The sequence below is a fragment of the Peromyscus maniculatus genome, chromosome 14, assembly GCF_049852395.1.
Source record: "Peromyscus maniculatus bairdii isolate BWxNUB_F1_BW_parent chromosome 14, HU_Pman_BW_mat_3.1, whole genome shotgun sequence".
In the NCBI taxonomy this organism is placed as follows: domain Eukaryota; kingdom Metazoa; phylum Chordata; class Mammalia; order Rodentia; family Cricetidae; genus Peromyscus; species Peromyscus maniculatus.
The window spans coordinates 54,087,689-54,107,729 of record NC_134865.1 but is presented as its reverse complement, the minus strand read 5'-3'; the positions used below and the strand labels follow the sequence as shown (position 1 = coordinate 54,107,729).

The 20,041-nt window shown below is 50.6% G+C and overlaps 1 protein-coding gene across 4 annotated transcripts in view; it reads left to right on the top strand.

Moving 5' to 3' along the window:
* Map3k9 (mitogen-activated protein kinase kinase kinase 9) overlaps positions 1-19,097 on the top strand; it is a 76,444-nt gene extending 57,347 nt beyond the window's left edge. The window contains exons 6-12 of one of the 4 annotated variants that reach the window (XM_042260860.2): positions 1,274-1,514; positions 3,237-3,362; positions 3,945-4,098; positions 6,383-6,451; positions 7,786-7,898; positions 8,961-9,773; positions 11,147-19,097. In XM_042260860.2, coding sequence (XP_042116794.1) covers positions 1,274-1,514; positions 3,237-3,362; positions 3,945-4,098; positions 6,383-6,451; positions 7,786-7,898; positions 8,961-9,773; positions 11,147-11,631 — 2,001 coding nt within the window. In that variant the 3' untranslated portion in view covers positions 11,632-19,097. The remainder of the gene's footprint in view (positions 1-1,273; positions 1,515-3,236; positions 3,363-3,944; positions 4,099-6,382; positions 6,452-7,785; positions 7,899-8,960; positions 9,774-11,146) is intronic. The other 3 variants (XM_006973078.4, XM_076550980.1, XM_006973079.4) reach the window with 3 other exon arrangements.
* The last annotated feature ends 944 nt before the right edge of the window (positions 19,098-20,041 follow it).

The following is a 20,041-nucleotide window of genomic DNA, read 5'->3' as shown; positions in this document are numbered from 1 at the left end:
CTGAATCAAAGAGATTAGTCTCCTTCACAGCACAGTGATTCCAAGTGCGGTACAGCTTAGCTTGGCAGGTCATTAACGTGCGGGAGTGGCTGGAGGGAGCTCATGGCGAATCTTCAGGGGTCCCTCTGGGGGAGCCATTGATGGCGTCCCGATCACTACTACTCATCCCAGCTAGGAGAACCTCCTCAAGGGGCTGGCTTTTGTTAAGACTGCTAAATCACCCACTCATGGCTACCTTTGTTTTGGATTGATAAAATCATAATATAATTTATAAATTACACAAGCCAGTAGGAAAAATTAAAATTGGATCTTGTCAATAAGTAGTCACAGTAATCCTCCCCACCCCGCTCCCATCCATGGCTTTGCTTCCTGTGGCTTGATTTAACCGCTGTCAACCACTGTCCTAAACTATTAAATGGAACATTCCAGAAGTAAACAGTTTCATGTTTTAAATTGCATGCTATTCTTTTTTGTTTTGTTTGTTTTTTGTTTTTCGAGACAGGGTTTCTCTGTATGGCTTTGTGCCTTTCCTGGAACTCATTCTGTAGCCCAGGCTGGCCTCGAACTCACAGAGATCCGCCTGGCTCTGCCTCCCGAGTGCTGGGATTAAAGGCATGTGCCACCACCGCCCAGCTAATTGCATGCTATTCTAAGCATCATGATCCAGTCTTGTGCTCTGCCCTTCCTGGGGACAGTCATCCTTCTGACACTGTGCACACAATTCCAACTAGATATTATATTGATCTTGGGTTTCTTGTTGGCTGTTGGGATATGGCAGTTCTGTGTTCAGAAAACCCTGATTTTATTTAATAATGGTTCCAAAGGACAAGAGTAGTAACGATGGTGATTTAGTGTAGTCTATTGTTACCATTATCCTCTGTGATTAGTTGTTAATCTCTTATGGGGCCTAATTTAAAGGTTAAATTTTACTTTAGAGGAAGACACACAGGACATGTAGAGTTCAGAAGAGTCTGTGGTTTCAAACATTCCCTGTGGTCTTGGACATGCTCCCCAGGGATAAGGAGTCACTACTGTTGGAGGAAGGATCAGCCCCTGTCTCCGGGCTTGTTCCATGGCTTTAACCTCTCCAGCTGTAATCACAATATGGCTGTGTTGTACTTTCCTTTCAACTCAGGGCTTGCATGTGTTCACTTTCCAGCCAACTGTTGGGCATCCTCTCTCCCGGGCACCATGGGAGAGCTCTGTAGGTTGTCTCCTGAGGCGTTCTGTACTGAGGCTCACTCTTCTCTCTGCTGGCTCCCCCTGTCTATAGGAGCTCCGCACCTGGGAAGAGGAGCTGACGCGGGCGGCGCTCCAGCAGAAGAACCAGGAGGAGCTGCTGCGACGCCGGGAACAGGAACTGGCTGAGCGGGAGATTGACATCCTCGAGCGAGAGCTCAACATCATCATCCACCAGCTGTGCCAGGAAAAGCCCAGGGTGAAGAAACGCAAGGGCAAGTTCAGGAAGAGCCGACTGAAGCTCAAGGATGGCAACCGCATCAGCCTCCCCTCCGGTAGGTGGCCGAAAGAGAGCGGGGCTGGGGGGTGGGGCGGGGGTGGGGCTGGGGGCGGGGTTTGCGGGAGTTAGACTGTGCTTGGAAATGCAGACAGACCATGGCCCTCAAAGCCTGTTGGAGTGGGCCATCTTGCTCAGTGGATGGCAGGCTTTCTGGGGGAACTGTTCGTTGTGAGTGACTGCAGAGTATACAGTGATGATAAACCCACTTCGCCCAAGCTGCTCAAAGCATGGCAGTCTATAGAGCACACTTCACTGGAGGCAAAAGCTGGAGAAGCATGGGTATCATCAGGGTGAGGGGATTCTGGGGGGTTCACATATGAGAAATCTTAACCCTGCAAAGTCGTTAGTCTTAAGTGTCTTTTAATAATTAGCCCTCGGTGCACTTAACATTAGGCTAATATGTAAAAATTCATATTATAAGATTGATATATAGCTAGTCAGAACTACATTGGCTCCATAAAAGTACATTTTCAGTAATGTTATGGAGGAGGGGGGCGGATATGCAAAGAAATAAGAAACTGTGAATTAGGATCTTGGTGGAGTGTAATGTGCCCAAGGGGACAGGTGAGTATTTCTATAGATTAAATAAGTTCTTCGTGTTCTAAGTCTATAAGGCTTTGGGTAGCAAGTTTCTTAGAAGTGTAAGGAAGCAAAGAAACATGGCGCACCCCGAGGGGCTGTGGGTGATGTTTAAGCTTTGGGATGATGGCTTAAGCACAGACAAAGGAATTAAGTCATTGAATTGAGAGACTATGCTCATGGGAGCGTACACTGCTGTCATTGTCATGCATGGTTTGTTGTTGTTGTAGTTTTGTTTTGTATTTGCAAGTATTCTGGTACCTCTGGAGCATCTAGGCTGTGCTAGGACCGTGCTGTGCACTACAAATGCAGATAGGAAGCTATTGTTCCCATCTGCAGGGAGAGTTTAGTCTAGTGGGCAGACCCCAGTGCCTCTCTGATGGACGAGGAGGCTGAAACTCAGAACTTCAGAGCTGAAGTTTCATGTTCTTCACGCAGTATCAAAACTACCGTTGGGGCTGGAGAGATGGCTCAGAGGTTAAGAGCACTGGCTGTTCTTCCAGAGGTCCTGAGTTCAATTCCCAGCACCCACATGGTGGCTCACAACCATCTATAATGAGATCTGATGCCTTCTTCTGGCCTGCAGACATACATGCAGGCAGATCGCTGTATACATAATGAATAAATAAATCTTTAAAAAAACAAAACCTTTGAGGTGCGTGAGGATTAGGGTCTTTTCCCCATTTCCATTGAATCCCTCCCTGCATTCCCGCCATGGGCTGGTTCTTAATACCCTGCTCTGCCTGCACTTTGGGGGGAGCAGCATCAAATGCTTCTTCCTGTTTGGTACCTGTAAAGGGCACGGATGGTGACAGGCCATCTGAAGCATAATTTCCAGTACCATTTGCTGGAATAATCCGCAAGGTGACAAGCACTGGAAAGCAGCTCCCGTTTGTAATCGCTCCGCCTATATCCATTAAATAGGGAGCTATATGAAGACTGCCATCTGTGTGTTCCTCTTGGCACGTGTCCCTTTGGGGAAAAAGAGATGGCTCTGAAAGAGAACGTTTCCCGGATAAACAACGCTTTTCGGGAAACCGAGGCCTGTCCCTCAGGCCTGCCTGCCAGGAGACGTCGGATCTCTTGAATGAATTTGACTGGGTAATGATCCTAACGCACACATTTGTCTCTCCCCAAGCAGATTTCCAGCACAAGTTCACAGTGCAGGCCTCCCCGACCATGGATAAAAGGAAGAGCCTCATCAGCAGCCGATCGAGCCCTCCGGCAAGCCCCACCATCATCCCCCGCCTCCGAGCCATCCAGTGTGAGACAGCTTTTCAGACCACGCCAGGGACACTCGGCCCCTGCTCTGCTCGGCCCCCGACTGATTCAGGCTTTGCTCTAGCCATAACTTCTGCCTCCTTCCTCAACAGTGTGTCCACACACGCGTGTCCATTTGCTGACCCTCAGCCCTCCTGCCCCTTGTCCCCTGTTAAGTTCAATGCTGTCTCCACTTTCAGCCGTCAGATAGCAGCCCAGGGGCTCGTGGGTAGAGGAAGTGCTTTAGTGAATCTCTGCAAAGCAGTTTTGGAAACTGGAATGATACAGATACAGATTGGTGCCCACCTTGAGGACCTCCATACTGTTTGCCCTGTTGGGCATCACTGTCCTTTTTCAGTCTGTACTTCCCAAGCTGAGGCTGTCCAAAGCCTAAGTCCTGAGAAATATTGTTAAAGCTTTAGCATGTGCCAAACCCAGACTGGTTTTATTTTTACTATAGTACTTCCTTAAAAATAAGTGTGTGTGTAGGGGTGTGTGTGTGTGTGTGTATCGGTGTGTGCAAGTGTGTGTGGTCTGTCTGTCAGTTTTGGAGAGACTTCTCTTACTCAACCCTTGTTATTCACAGTGACGCCCGGTGAAAGCAGTAAAACCTGGGGCCGGAGCTCAGTGGTCCCTAAAGAGGAAGGGGAGGAGGAGGAAAAGAGGCTCCCAAAGAAGAAGGGCCGGACGTGGGGACCGGGAACACTTGGGCAGAAAGAGCTCACCTCAGGAGATGAAGGGTAAGAGCCAGCTGATGTGAACTTCTCTCTCACTTAAAGACGGGCACAGCATTTTAAAATACGATAGGAAACACTTTGTTTCTCTCATGTGTATTTGAATACTTTCTGGGAAAATATACAGGTTTTTTTTTTTTTTTTTAAGATAGATTAGCCCAAGCTGTCCTCAAACTCTCCATCCCCCTGCCTCCACTTCCTGAGTGTTGGGATTACAAATGTGCAAGGAAGCTCTTCTTGACCTTTCTAGACTTTTCCAGCCTCCTAGCTCTTGTAGGGCAGGAATTATTAAGCTCTTTCCACAAAAGGCCAGGTGACGTTTTAGGCTTCTGGGTCCGAGTGGTGACAGAGACATATGAAAGCTTCCCTGGACTTTGAGTAGTACATACATGAATGAGTATACGTAGCTATCTTCCAGTCAGACCTTATGAAGACAGCTGGCAGGCAGGAATGGATTCAGTCCGCTGGTCTGCTGCCCCCTACAGGTGATCTCAAAGCAGCAACTAGCCCAGATAGGACGGAAATGTAGGAAGTGGGGCTGAGTGGCCTACTTCAACCTGAGTCTTTCCTCTGAAACAAGAGGAAAGGGAGAAAAAGCAGGGTTTGCAGGGCTTTCGCCTGTTAACCTGTTAGGCGGAGGCAGCCACCATAACTCGGCTCTGATAGTGCCCTAGACTGTACTGTGGGGCCCCTAACCACATATATTAGTGCCCTTCCAGGCAAAGGGTCTTGGTGCCTTAAGTATGCTATGTCCTCACTTGTAGGCTCCAGGCCTGGGAGTCAAATTCTCTGTGTCAGTTTTTCACAGGCCAGGAAGACTTCTGGCCATGAGACTCAGCTCCACATCTAACTGTGGGAGCTCATGTTTTCTCACCTACAGAATGGGCCTAAGACTAGTCCCCAGCTTGTGGGGTGGCTGTAAGGGTTCTTTGTGAGGTGCATCAATTAGCTGGATCATGGTGAACATACATAGTTATCAGCTGGGATGATGATTCTCTGCCTTTCATGCCATCTGCTTAATACCCAAATTGTGGCCATCATGGTTTGTATTTCTTCTAGAATACCCCTGGCTAGTCTAAGTGTGAGGATAGTAGTCCTATCAGCATTCAGTGACTTCCATTGGTCGCTGAACAGGGCCTCCAAACCTGTCAACTGGTTTTGGTAAAATTTTGAATACTAACATTTCACATTCAAACTCTTCTAAGCTCAAGGGGGGGAAAGTAGCAATTTGATTTCTAAAGAACCAGCTCTGCCAAGTAAGGCTTTGAAACTGCAAAGCTCCTTTGAATAGAAAATGTACACTTGGAGGACAAGCTACCTGTTCTGTGTATGTGAATGCAGAACTTAAGGCCTTGGAGGGCAGGTCAGCAAGTCTACAGCACTCCGGAGAGCAGAGGAGGGACAAGAGCCTTGCTGTCTGTCTGTCCTTTGTGACCTGGCTTGGAGACACTCAGTCACCCCGAATCATTTGCTATTTCTGACATTAGTATAATTCTGAGGTTAACCAGGCTAGCTATGGATTCTGGTAATTAAAATTTTTCCACTGATTTTTCAGTGCACATACAAAGCAATGTGTTTCATTGTAGCATTTTCATACATACAGATCATTACAGTTTTTCTTACTCCCTCACCACCATCCCCCTGACCCTTTCTTGCAGGTCCCTTTCTCTCCTCAGATAGGATTCTAGTGACTTTCCTGGTTGTTCTGCTTCACTTAAAGTTTTGGGGGTTTGTTTGTTAATGTTTGTTTGGTCTTAATAGTAAATTGACTTTCTTTTTACACTACAAAATGCTAACTTTGCACTTTTCTTTCTCCTTACATAGATTTGTCCTTGCAGACTTTTGAGGCAATTAAGAAGCACATGCCTTGACTTTTTTCATTATTCTCAATTCTTATTGAAGAAATGAAAGTGTATTCTAACAAACCTGAGTCCAGATCTCTTTGATATCAGAAATGTTAGCGATCTCTCCGTGATAGAATTTTAGTGTCTGTTGACTGAAGAAAATTTATAATGAGAAAAACCTTGAATTCAGCGAAGTGAATTCCCATCTCCCCTTTTTATCCAACAGTACATGTCTGTAGGAAACAATAGTTCACTGTAGGCAGCTTGGGTATTTTCTGATTCACAGCCCCTTACAGGTGCCCTCTGGCTATCCAGCCTTTTCCTGGGGTGGGTGTGCTGATTGGAGAAGCCACCTGACTGGTCTAGCCTGAGCAGTCTGAGTATGGGAGAGGGTGAGCTGACGGTGGTCTCCACTGCCTCTTGCTGATCCTCTTTATTCATTGAAGTTCCCCCCAGAGACGGGAAAAAACTAATGGCTTAAGTACCCCGTCAGAGTCTCCACATTTCCACTTGGGGTGAGTCTGCTCTCCACCCATCCATAAGCTGTATTGGTAGCAACCGCCCTACCATTTCCTTGTTCTCATTTCTCATCACTGCAAGGGATGAGCTGATTGTGTTTTTAAGAGCGGTACCCCGGTGCACCTTGGGAAAATCCTTCTGTTTACCCACCCCAGTTGATGGGATGCTCCTTGCATACTGTTTCTAGAGAAGGCCGCTTGGCTATGTATCATTGAGCACTGGCTATTTTTTTATTTGCTAATCTGGGCTTCCTTGGGCCCTGTCCTGGAGGAAATGTGGTAACATTGCCGTCAGGAGTCCCAGGCTGTGGGTTTAGCAACTTGCTTCTCTCCGGCTCTGTGTCCTGTTTGAAACCAGCAGAGTCTGGGATGTGTCTTAAGTCACCAGTGTCCTGGCAGCGCTTAAAACAGAGTTCTGAGGCCAGGGAGAAAACTGAGGCTTCTCCCTCCCTCTGGTGGCTTGGGGCTCTGAGAGACCAGGCTTTCGGTGAGCAGGCAGAGTCCCCTTAGATTGATAGGCTAGGCTTTCAATGCCACCATAACGTGCCGATTCCTCGATGCTCCCTTTTATTGCCCTCTAGGGCAAAGACCAGTGCTTCCAGACCTCAGATCCCCCTTTGTAAGGGAGATGATGGGGGAATCCATTCTACCTCTGGAGAATTGCCAGACTTCCCAGTGAGCTGATGGCAGGGTTTGAAATCAAAGCGGCCATCCTTTGTCTCCGTGCCCAGATAAACGGAGGGCTGGAGTACCACATAGTGTCTTCCCCATATATGTCTGTCCCAAGTGCACTGGGTTGGTGCAGCTTTGTTGCTTGATTTTTTTTTTTTCCTTTTGAAGAGTGAATGGCTTTGGAAGCTTAAGCATGCGAGATAGAAGCGTGGAAGGAGAACCTGAGAAACATGAGTGGAGTGGCCCGGGCCATTTCTGCGGGTTCATCTGCTCCATGCTTGCTTTGCACTGCAGGTGTTTGCACTGAAGTACTTGTAACGTAATGAGTGTGTTGTGTCCGGATCCTGTGGGGTGATTGCCTCTCCCTTAAGAAGGGCTCAGACGAGACCTTCCGCAAGCTCGGCCCTTGCTCTGTCCGCTTGCCCGCCTGCTCACTCGATCTTTCCATGGCTCCACAGCATGTGAGGGGCTGGGTTAGACCACCGCTTTGCATCTCCTGGAGCATGTGCACTTGTCTGTGAAGTAGGTGGGCTCGGGACGAGTTGTCTGGTCCCCAAGGCTTCTCAGTGTGATTAAGTGGACAGACGTTTGCCGGACGCCCGTGCAGGCTAGAGTAAGAGAAGCAGCCAGTGCTGACAAGTCTCCTCCTCATTCTTCAGCCTCAAGTCCCTGGTAGATGGATACAAACAGTGGTCATCCAGTGCCCCCAACCTGGGGAAGGGTCCGAGGAGCAGCCCCGCCCTGCCTGGGTTCACCAGCCTTATGGAGATAGGTAAGTATAGCGTTTGCCTTGGTTTTCTCCCTGTTTCCTTAGAGGATTCTTGACCAGACTTCCAGGATTGTTTAAGGATTCCTAGTATTATCTGTAGGGTTTGTCTCAGTTTTGTTCCTTACCTCTGATCCTCTCTTCTGTCCCTTCCATTTTATTGTAAACCATAGTTTCCTTGTATTATAGCCTTGGAATCTATCCCGCCCCAAGAATCCAGCAATCCTCTCCCCAGGACAGTGAGCCAGGATGAGGACTTGAAGCAGACCTTTCCCCTTCCCAAGCCTTTCCAGAGTTACTCTCTGGCTGTGAACGGTGGCTGAGTTCTCTGGCAGCTCCCCCAGTATTCTTTTCTCTGTAGATTTCCAAGTCATAATAGGCCCATCAGTGGAACAGATTGCCCTTCACCCATGTAGAGGATTCTCATTTCTTGTGCAGACCAACTTTAAGACATGTTGCTCAGCATAGTGCTAGAAATCCAAAGCTCTTCTAGTTTTGTTTTTGTTTTTGTTTTTTCGAGACAGGGTTTCTCTGTGTAGCTTTGCGCCTTTCCTGGAACTCACTTGGTAGCCCAGGCTAGCCTCGAACTCACAGAGATCCGCCTGCCTCTGCCTCCCGAGTGCTGGGATTAAAGGTGTGCGCCACCACCGCCCGGCCGCTCTTCTAGTTTTAAGGACAAAAAATATTCGAAATGTTTCTTTTACCTGGTGTTCTAGGAATGCATACTGCGTGTTCTTGTTAGAGTACCTATGAGGCTAAAGGTATAGCCCCATGGCAATGTACTTGCCGAGCATGAGTGAGGTGGTCTGTGGCATTATACACACACTCAAAGGAGTCCCTATGAAGGGGGCAGCAAAGTAGCAGATCCCCTTTTCTGCAAGTAGAGAAATGGGCTCTGGGATGCAGGTAAGTTTCCCATGTTGGTCTCAGTTGAGTGTGGCAGAACTGAGCAGGCCCCATTGGTTCAATGCCCAGTTTCGTGTCCTGTATCTCTGACACAGAGTCAGGCTGGGAGAAGGACTGGACTCTTCATTCTGTATTTCTCTGCCATTTATCTGGTGTTCACAGAGGATGAAGATGGGGAAGGCCCAGGGAGTGGAGAGAGTCATCTACAGCATTCGCCCAACCAGTCCTACCTCTGTATCCCATTTCCTCGTGGAGAGGATGGGGACGGCCCCTCTAGTGATGGAGTTCATGAGGAGCCCACCCCAGTCAACTCAGCCACCAGTACCCCTCAGCTGACACCAACCAACAGCCTCAAGCGCAGCGGGACCCACCACCGGCGCTGTGAGGTGGCTCTGCTTGGTTGTGGGGCTGTGCTGGCAGCCACGGGCCTAGGGTTTGACTTGCTGGAAGCTGGCAAGTGCCAGTTGCTTCCGCCAGAGGAGCCTGAGCCACCAGCCCGGGAAGAGAAGAAGCGACGTGAGGGTCTTTTCCAAAGGGCCAGCCGCCCTCGTCGGAGTACCAGCCCCCCCTCCCGAAAGCTCTTCAAGAAGGAAGAGCCAATGATGTTGCTAGGAGACCACTCTGCTTCCTTGACTCTGCTCTCTCTCTCCTCCATCTCCGAATGCAACTCGACCCGCTCCCTGCTGCGCTCTGACAGCGATGAGATCGTCGTGTATGAAATGCCAGTCAGTCCAGCTGAAGCCCCGCCTCTCGCCTCGTGCGCCCACAACCCTCTTGTTAACGTCCGAGTGGAGCGCTTCAAGCGAGACCCCAACCAGTCCCTGACGCCCACCCACGTCACCCTCACAGCCCCCACGCAGCCGAGTGGTCACAGGCGGACTCCTTCTGATGGGGCACTTAAGCCAGCAGGAGCCCCTCCAGCGCTAGCGAGCCGGAGCCCCTCCAGCAATGGAATGAGTCCCAGTCCTGGGACAGGTGAGTTCGCGGCCACTCCCTCTTTTCTCTTTGCTTCTTTTGCGGCCCCCCAGGGAGTCAAGATGTTTGTAGGTGGCTCGTTTCCTCTTTCTACGTCTGGATTTGGATAAGCCCAAAGAAATTTGAATTTCTTTTCTTGCTCAACCGTGCAAGAGATACGATCTGGGATGGGCAGGGTGTCCAGGGCTGGCTGACTTCTCTCTGCCCTGGTGGACCATGGGCATCTTCTCCTGGTGGTGAAAGGAGACAGGCCGGTTCCAGGAAGAGCCAGCATGGACCCAGTGGCACGCTGAGACCCTGCTCTGGTGCAGGGCAGTGGTCCCAGCGGCAAGCTTATTGTTCCTAAAGATCCTGGAGCTACAAGGAAGGAATCTTGACCACACCTAGGAAGGGTGTTTTCTGCCGCATGCTTGGGCCCTGCCATTATGGCGTGAGCTCAGAGACACACCTAAGGTCAGCCGCCACTCACCCATTATGTTCGCCATCACTCCTCCTTGAGTCATCACCCCTGTCCCTTCAGACCCGGAGACGTGTCCGGCGGGGGGCTGCCCACGTGCACGAGCTCGCCTTGCATCCGACCCCAGAGGCTCCTGGGAATTCATGCTTTCAACCTAGGGCTTTGCTGCCCTGCTCCCTTGCTCCCTGAAAGACCCGAGTCTGCCTAAGAAACATCCCCTAGCCCCGTGAGGGAAGCAGAGGTGGCCACACCCCTCTGGAGAGGTTGAAGTGGGCGGGACAGTCGTGCCCCAGCATTTTGTTTGACTCCTCCTCCTGCAGGTTTGTTTGTTACACTCGGGTGTGTGACCTCTTTGGGAGTAAAGACAGCATGAATCATCTTTACGTTTTTTTTGCTACCTAGCTCTTCTCCTGTCGTATGATTATTACATAGGTGAACACGGAACAACAGGCATTCCCTTAAACCAGGGAACTGTTTTGGGAAAGGACCAGATGGTAAATATTTTAGGTTCTGTGGATTGTACAATTTTTTTAACTACTCAGCAATACTACGGTAAATGGAAAGCAGCCTTGGAGTGTATCCAGATTATGTCCCAATAAAACTTTACTTACAAACATAAGTGACCATCTTAAAAGTCCTTTCCCAACCTTTGCCTTTAAATTGGTTCATTATTCATGTGACCTTCCCCCACCCCACCCCCATATGTTGTTATTACTTGACCCAAGGCTACTTGGTGTCTAGTTCACTACCATATCCCTAGCACCTTGCAGCACACTGCGTGACCCACAGCAGGTGCTCTTTAGTTTAGTTCCTTTGGCCCACGTGCCTAGGCATATGGCAGCATGGGGAAGGTGCGTATCTCACCCGGAAACATGACGCCATCGCCTGATGTCTTTCCCGTTGTCTCCCTGACCAGGAATGTTGAAGACTCCCAGCCCCAGCCGAGACCCAGGTGAATTCCCCCGTCTCCCCGACCCCAATGTGGTCTTTCCCCCAACTCCGAGGCGCTGGAACACACAGCGGGACTCCACCTTAGAGAGACCCAAGACCCTGGAGTTTCTGCCTCGGCCGCGTCCTTCTGCCAACCGGCAGCGGCTGGACCCGTGGTGGTTTGTGTCTCCCAGCCATGCCCGCAGCGCCTCCCCAGCCAACAGCTCCAGCACAGAGACTCCCAGCAACCTGGACTCGTGCTTTGCCAGCAGCAGCAGCACTGTGGAAGAGCGGCCTGGACTCCCAGCCCTGCTCCCTTTGCAGGCAGGGCCACTGCCCCCCGCTGAGCGGACGCTTCTGGACCTGGATGCCGAGGGGCAGAGCCAGGATAGCACGGTGCCCCTGTGCAGAGCTGAACTGAACACACACGGGCCTTCCCCTTACGAGATCCAGCAGGAGTTCTGGTCTTAGTGTGAAAAGGAGGGTCAGGGTGGGCAAGGGGGAAGCCGGAGGAGATGGAGGGAGCTGGCTGGCACAGCCCTGTCTCAGTTAGGCCCCCTGGGATCCAGACCTCCTCCTTGCACTCAGAATGCACTTTGAAGATGGAAGGGGTGGAAGCAGGGCCAGCCACTTCAGGGGGGGTCTCCTGCCCTGCAGGATCTCTTTTCCACGTTCACTGGAGGGGTTGTGTCAGCTCTGGCTGTGTAGGTGAAGGAAGGCATGTCCCCACCCTCCCTCTCCGGTCTTCCTCACCTTCAGGGTGACACTGCAGAGTCATCCAGCCAAATCTATCCACTGCCTCATCTCCTCAGCCGGAGCTGTCCTGGAGTCCCTTTGTCAGCCCTGAGTTCTGTACTGATGTTCTGCGATTGATTTAGCTTGTCTTCCCGTGACTCAGTGTCTCCTTTAGTGTGTGATGAGTGTCTTGTGTCCGAAGTCCTTTTGTGCTAGCTGGTGGGGACAGGTTGGCCTTAATGAGGGCCAATGGGCTTGAAAGACCTGGTGCCGCCTACCTGTGCAGATCCCAGTGAGAACTGAGAGTGTGGGGAGGGAGGAGAGGAGGCAGGCAGGCGGGGGAAACGGTCAGGTTGGGTAGAAAGGGCCCTAGAGTCACTCCTTGGTTTCGGTTTGGGTTTTAGAAACAGAGGCAGAAGTCAACACCTGCTGAATGGCTCCATCTACCCCCTTGGGTTCAGGCCATGGCTACACCAGGTTTGAATAGAAGCATATTCATCTCAGGAATAGTTGTTTGGGAGACACACTCAGTGATGCCAGGTCTGAGGTCAGACACAGCTCCTGCATGGACCTGTCTTGTTGGGACTCTGTTGTTCTTTCCTCTCGTTCCTGGAATCAGTGGCCTGCAGGTCCAATGTGACTCACTGACATATCCAAAGTATGTCAGGATAACATATGGGGGTGGGTCCTGGGCCTTGGGATGTGGAACAGTGGGGATTTCTTCATCGGACTTGGGCACCTTGTGATACCCTTGAAGTAAACGGAACCCTTAGTAATAACTCTGGGTGTATGGAGGCAGCAGCGTGATACAGTTCTTCAAGTGCTCGGTGGTCCGCTGATGGGCGCTGACCAAGGCCACCTGTCTCTGCACAGACAGCCATTGTGCTGGGCCCTGCACGTGAGCTGGACAGCGAGGCCCGCCAGAGAGGCTAGTGCTGACCGGTTTAGTATGTGTTTCCTGAACTTGAATACCGAGCTTCGTCGAAAGCTTTCTCACGTATTTTCTTTGCCGTCCACCTCCTCTGGGCCCCCTGTGTTGTATGCGCGCCCTGGCCCTTACGTGACAGTAACAGCTTGGTTGGGGTCACAGTGCCTGGTGGTGTCGGGGTCAGTCTGCAGGCTCCCCGTATTGGCTGCCTGGGTGCCCATGGGTTAGAGCTGTACACGTGGGACAGGTGACAGATTTCATATCCCTGCTGCGTCCCTGTAACTGAGGCATGGAAGGGGTGAGGTTGGTTTCCACGGTTCCTTATGAGCCCATTTGCCTTTGGCTTGACCTTACAGCCCCCTAGACTCGACCGGGAAGCGGTGCTGCCGGTGTCAGCCAGGGTCTGGCTGTAGAGCCTCATCTTTCCTCTTGGTTCTGTGAAATGAGGATGTAAGAGATTACTTTTGCCCCCTCCCCCCCCACACCACCACCAGTCCGACTCCTCAGATAGGAGAGGAGAGCTTGTGAGCCCCCTCAGAAGCCCCAACCAACCTAATGATGATGCTTTGTTCGTGAGGACTGGATAGTCTGCTCTGTGCCCCTCTCTGGGTCTCTGAAAACCCCTGCATCCAAGCCGCAAATATATCTGCATGCCTTGGCTGCACTAAGGCTTTAAGGTGGGCTGCAGCTGGTTCCAGCCCGTGCTCCGGCCCCACGCAGGGTTTTTCTCCAGTCCGTGTTTGGTTGTGGACATCTTTCTGGGAAAGATGGGGTGTTGCAGATGGAATACACACCGTGTGATAGCTACCTGCCATTGAGTGACAGGTGGAATCTTTTCCTGTGCACCCAATGTTCAGACAGAGGAAGGCTTTGCTAAAGAAACGATGGTACCTGAGAGAAGAGAAAGCGGGGCCGTGAGCGTGTGTTGAGATGGGGGGATGTCCTGTTCGGTTCCTCCAAACCTGTGCGGTGCTGGACCACTATCTGCCACACTTTTCGTGCGAGCTTGGAGATGGGATGAATGCTAAGGAAGTCAGTTTGTGTGACGTGGGTTTCCTCCCTCGGTGGTCATGGTTAGGAACAGGCCTGGTCGCTGTGAATAAACCCACGGGTGACAGTAGCCAGCTCCTCCCTTTCTCTCAACTACCTTTCCTCAAAGACTTGCCTTCTGCTTAGAGCAGGTGTTCCTTATCCTGCGGCTGCCGTCCTGGGGCTGCTAACAGGATCTTAGCTGTCTCCTCAGGTCTTCAGTTCCCAGTGCTTACCCTTGGGGAATCCATACCGTTGGAACTGAGTAGATGCCTCCATTATCCTTACTGCTATTTCTAGGAAGCTGTGGCGGATGCTCTTCACTTGGCGTTCTTTGACATCCCTGTGGTCTGGTAGGCGTCATAATAACAATAGCATACATCTGGACAACTCAGAATAGGGTAGCTTTTCCTTCTGACCTTTACAAGATGACATCATTTTCCTTTACATTTGATACATGTGTCTCAAAAACAGACAGACAGACAGACAGACAGGCGCTGCTTGGATGACTGAGTCTGGCCACCAGGCTCTGAGACAGCACAGGTTGGCCCTGCTCCTCTGTTCTGCTTTCCTTGCATGACTTCCGTCCTGTGTCTTGACCCCTCTCGGGTTTCCTTGTAAAAAGGAAGTATATATTTCCTCTCCTATACTTCCCTTGTGAGGGCAGAGGAACCCTGTGGCTCCCTACCAACTCGAGGGGCAGCGTCTTCCCTTGCAGGATGAATGTGCTGGAGCCGACAGTGCGCCTCTCACCCCCTTCGCCTCGGGGCATCTTCCCTCGGGTTTTATCCTTTGGCTTCTGGAAGAGGAGAGATTTGGGGTTGGCTTGACCCAGCGCGTGGGCCAGGCATTTGCTCTCCTGCCACGCTATGTAGCCCAGGTGACAACAGCATCGTTTGTCTTCTCATTCCCTCCCCCACTTAGCCTGGCCGGCTGGGTGTCCTTACCGTCTGTGTCTTTCTGAGGAAATGGGAGCGAGCTTGGTGAAAGCGCCGTAGGGACAGCTGTCCCCACCCTTTTAGGGTCATCCCCAGGGTCACATTTGATAAGAGTTTGAAATCGGGCCACTTCTGGAAGAATCTTTGGGAAAGGGGCCCCTCGCCCATGGGACATCATGTGCCAAAGTCTGATGCTCCTCACCAAGCCCCTTTACACTCAGGCTATTGCTCAGGGACACAAGACATTGCTGGCTGTCTAGACCTGGCCCTTACTCCATGCTTTTGCCTCCCTCGGCTCCATGTTGTCGACATTCCTTGCCCCGTGAGAAACTCGTGAAGTTCCTCTCCTTTGCCCTTCCTCTCCTGTCCTCCGCCACCCACCCCCACCCACTCCCCATAGCTGCACCTGCCGAGTGCTAGGCAGAGACCTATCAACATCAAGCTTACTTTTAACAGAGTAAAGAACGCAGGGCCCTGCAGCCTGGGTGGCCGTTGAGTGGACACCTCAGGGCCTAAGTGTCCATCTGTCCAGCGGTACCCCACCATGGATGCAGAACCCTGACCTTTCGATCAGGTATGTATTTGATCATGTGCCTTTGGATTGGTGTATGAAGAACGGCACAGTCCGGCAGTTCAGAAGCACACATCTCATTGCCTCTAGAAGGCCTGGGAGGAGAGGCAGGTCCTGCTTGCTGGTGAAGTACTGGACTTTCTCTAAGGAAAGACTGACTGTCCAGACTAGATTCAGGGGCAGATGTTAAGATTGGCCCTCAGGGAGTTGTGGGTGGCAAGAACCTGGAGACTTAAGCAGTCCATTTTCAAGTTATAAATTTGCCAGTATCTGGCCCCCAGAAGCCCCTTTGTGAGCTGGGGGTGATGCTCGCAATCCTATTTAAAATTCTTCTAACTGTGAAACCTACCATCTTAGCTAGGTTCAGTGATACATTCTTGGAAACCCAGACTGGGGCAGGACAGTTGCTTCAGCTCCAGATGTGATGTCAATCTGGGGCAACATAGCAAGACCCTGTCTCTCCAGTGTGTGGTGCCAGAGCCCCATGTCCAGCGCAGATAGCTCCACCATGCAAGATTGCTTCCCTTGGAGAAAAGCATGAATGTATGTATGATTGGAGGTCAAAGGCCAGTACTGGCCATTTCATATGACTCAGTCATGTGTCTCTTGTCACTGTCCTTGGCTTGACCTGAGAACCACTTCTTGTCAAGATAGAGTTGTTGGGAACACATTTCCAGATGGCAAAACATTATTTTCCTAGTTCACAAATTATAATAAAGTCAGCACATAAAAGGAGAAAAGCCCTTCTCCTTGGACTCTTCCTGGCCTTGCTGCTTGGAGGCTCGCCATCTCTGGTACTGAGTTGAAGGGTGAGAGCCAGCAACAGGAATCTTGTTTGATTAAGGCTCATTAATATGGTTCTAACTAGCGTAACCCAGCCCCGGGGTCCTGGTTGGCTCTGCAGACCAGGTGAGTTTCTTTTACTTTTTCATGAACTGTTTCCAGGTATTCCCATTCACTGTCCCTTCTGTCCATCTCTGGTCGTGGACCCTGGAGGCATCCTGGCCTCCCTGAGCTGCTGGGGAAACCCTAGACTTCCTTTTCAGGATCCTGGGTTCTCTTGAGCTCTGCCCTGGGACTGACTGCTCCTTCTTGGTTTCTTACACTTTGGTCCCTGCATCCCCTTGAGTCTTGTGTTGGAAAGAGAAGATCCTGGTGATTGAGGGGGGTTGTCTGAGGGCATGCTCCGTGCTGCTCTGGTTTCCTTGCCCCTGGCTTCCCTTCTAATTGTCATGCCCTTTGATTGTCAGGTGTGAACATGACAGCTAGGTGGTGTCCCTGGGTGGGAAATTCAAATCTAGTGTTCAGAGACCAGCCTTTCTTACTAGGGCAGGACGGGTGGAAGCTGAGGTCAGAACGGCTGTAAGGGAAACCCTGACATGTGAAGACCCCACAGAGTGATATGGTGTGCTTTGCAGTCACTCAAGACCGTCTTTCAAAAGTCCTATGTTATTCTCCTTCCTGAAATCCTTCCCACCTTGCTACCTGCACAAGACGGCCTTAAGACTAAGCACTGATCATGTCATGGGTGGTTTTACCAATTTTGGCATTTTAGAAAGTGACATTGAAGTATGGTTTAGCCTTTGATTGCTGATGTTTTACATTTTATTTTATTTTTAACATCCCTTTGAAATTTGTATCCGACACAAGTGCCTCACTCATCTCAACCTGGTCTAGGCCCTGCCTGCCTGTCTCCTGGATCTCCAGATAGGGTTGTGACATTTAACATAGGTGTGATGTCTTATTCTCGTTTCCACCCCACACAGCATGTTCTAAGTGCCGCTCGTCACCCCCGGGAGCACTTGCATTCAAATACAGTGGTGAAGCACCCAGTTCTTAACGTTGGCCCTGTAGCTGGGGCGACTTTTCCTTCGTTCGTGTTCCTTCATGTTCTCGGGCTGCCTTTCAAGCTCTTGGAAGTCATTTTCCAGGGTTTTGTGTATTCCAGGAGAAGGAAAGTGATCATGTAGAGAGAAGCCTGTACATTCTTGACTCCAGCTTCTCTGGGAATTCTAGAAGTGAAGAGCGTCATTCATCCAAGAGCTCAGAAGTGAGTGAATGGAGGATTTCTGTCATTGCTGCCCCCCCCCACGTTAAGCTTTGCAGTCTCTACCCCTACCCAGCAAGCCTTCTAAATAGTCCCTTCACACACACACACACACACACACACACACACACACACACACACCACACACACACACACACACACCCGCCTGTGTCAGGTTCCTGCCATTGTTTCCCTCCATCGTCATTTCACTCAATCATTTATTCTACCTCCGGTTTGAAGGCCATGTCTGCTATGGCTTTTATTTTTTATTATTATTATTAGTAGTATTACTTTGGGCAGGGTCTCATGTAGCCCAGACAGGCTTCGAACTTGCTGTATAGCCCAGGATGACCTTATACTTCTGATCCTCCTGCCTCCATTTCCCAGTTGCCGAGATGACGGGCACATAACTTTTATTTTCTTCATTACTGTCAGAATGAGACATGGGTTTTTCCTGGCCCAGGTATGGAGTTGAATGATAAATCTTAAGAAACCAGTAAATCATCCACATAGGAGGCTCTGTCTGGACAAATGTGCAGACATTTCATGATGTCTTACGGTACTCCCCAGAGTTGGTGGGTATTGCCTGCATCCAAGGATGTGTGAACAGACATGGAGAGTTCATGCTGATTGCCTGGCGTCACAGAGCTGGGAAGCAGGTCGCTGATCTGTTTAAGACATGACGCTAGCCTGGGAGCACATTTCTAGACCACTGTTGAAAAGCCTTGAGGTGAAGTTAGGCCAGCCTGGGGCCATGTAGGTTCTGAAATGACCCTTTTCCTAAGGTATTGTGTGCCCTGGCTGACCTGTGATCCCCCCCCCCCCCCCCAGAGCTCAGCAAACTCCATTTGCTGATGGAGGCTCTTTCTCCTTCATGTGTCTCCCCTCTGCAGGGATTCTGAGCTCACTGGGATGTCTGTAGCTCCCCTCGCTCCCAGGACCACCTACCAAGGCTCCATTTCTCTTTCCTGTTTCCAGCTCTAGCTTCCCTGGTGTTCCTCGTTGTAGCCCCACTTTCTTGGGTCCCCAGTTCTTTGAGTTTGGAAGCCTACTCCAGCTCCCGACTTCTAGGGAGATGACGCCGCTGCCCCTCTGTCTCCTTGAGCCTTGGTACCCATCTGCAGCAGCAGAGCAGGGAGGTGGTGAACGCTAATGTTCTGCTCCCGCTGACCCTCTCTTCTCATCTGTCCGCAGCCACAGCGCCATCCACAGACGGCAGTCTGGGGCTCTCTTCCAGGTTGCAGGAGAGGCATTGGTTGGGCTCTGGTTTTCTGCAAAAGCTTCCTTAGGGCTTTCTCCCCTTAGGGCCCGTGAGTCTAGGAAGTACAGTGAACGTCCTGTTTGTCTTGTCCTCCAGTACCTAACTACAAGTTTCCTGTGCCAGTGTCTCCCTCTTCTCCATGTGTCCCGAATTGAGCCCTCACTTCCTTTGGAATCTAAATTATTGTGTGTTGTCAGAAATATTTAAAGACGGAAGTGTCCTGAAGGAAGTCTATTTTCAGGTTCTTTCCTTTGGCTTTTTCTTTTCATTTCTTTCGAGGTACTGTACATTGGTGATGAGGGACGCCAAGCAGGCTTGGTTCCGTGGCCAAGCTCCCGCTGTATTACAGTGTAATGCTGATCTCGGCCTGGTCCCAACACCAGGGCTCTCAGAGACTTGAATAAAACTGTCATAATGGTTACTCCTGGTTTGCTGTGGTCCTGTGTGGCTTGTTCTAACCCATTCTTTCTTTAATTAAACCAGATGTCCAAGTAACCAGGCTGTTCCCAGGGAATTGTTACCCATAGGAAATGAGTATGGAGAGATAAGAAGATGCTGTAGAAAAAAAAGCCATGGGTGAGAGACCTCTGAGGGTCCTTGAGACCCCAGACTGACCATAGGAGCCTTAAAAGAGGGATGCTGATGGGTGGTAAGTACGGGGCAAAGGATGTGAAGCTTAACATGCAGGGGACAGAAAAGGCTCCTTTCACTCCTTCCGATGGGGCGTTCTGAGGAATCAAACTTAGGTCGTCAGGTTTGGCAGCAAGTCCCCTTATTATCTGAGCCATCTCACCAGCCCGAAGAAATCTGTTTAATAAAGTATAGTTAGTGCTGTAATGGGATGCTGTGGGGGGTACTATGGACTGGGTGGAGCCTGAGCTGGGGCCTCACAGACAACTTCCTAGAGATGTCCCTGAGAGCCCTGAAGGGTGGAAGCGAGCCTGACAAAATAGCCCAGTTGGTACCTTGCAAGCATGAGGACCTTAGTTTGACCCCCAGAACCCACATAAGAAAAGGTGAACGTGGTGGTGTATGCTTGTAATGCCAGCGCTGGGAAGGCAGGGATAAGCAGGGCTCACTGGCCAGTCAGTCCAGGCTCCTTGGTGAGATCCAAAGATCCAAACCAGTGAGAAATTCTGTCTAAAAGTGGGGAGGCCAGATGGCAATGGCACCTGGGAAATAATACCCGGGGTCCTCTGACCTCCACATACATATGTGCGCACACACACACACACACACACACACACACACACACACACACACACGGGGTTGGGGGAAGAAGGTGAGGTTGAGGGGGAAGGAGGAAGGAAATGATGCAGCAGCATCCTCTCATATCAATCTCTGTTTCTTTTGGGTTTTTGAGATCGTCTCC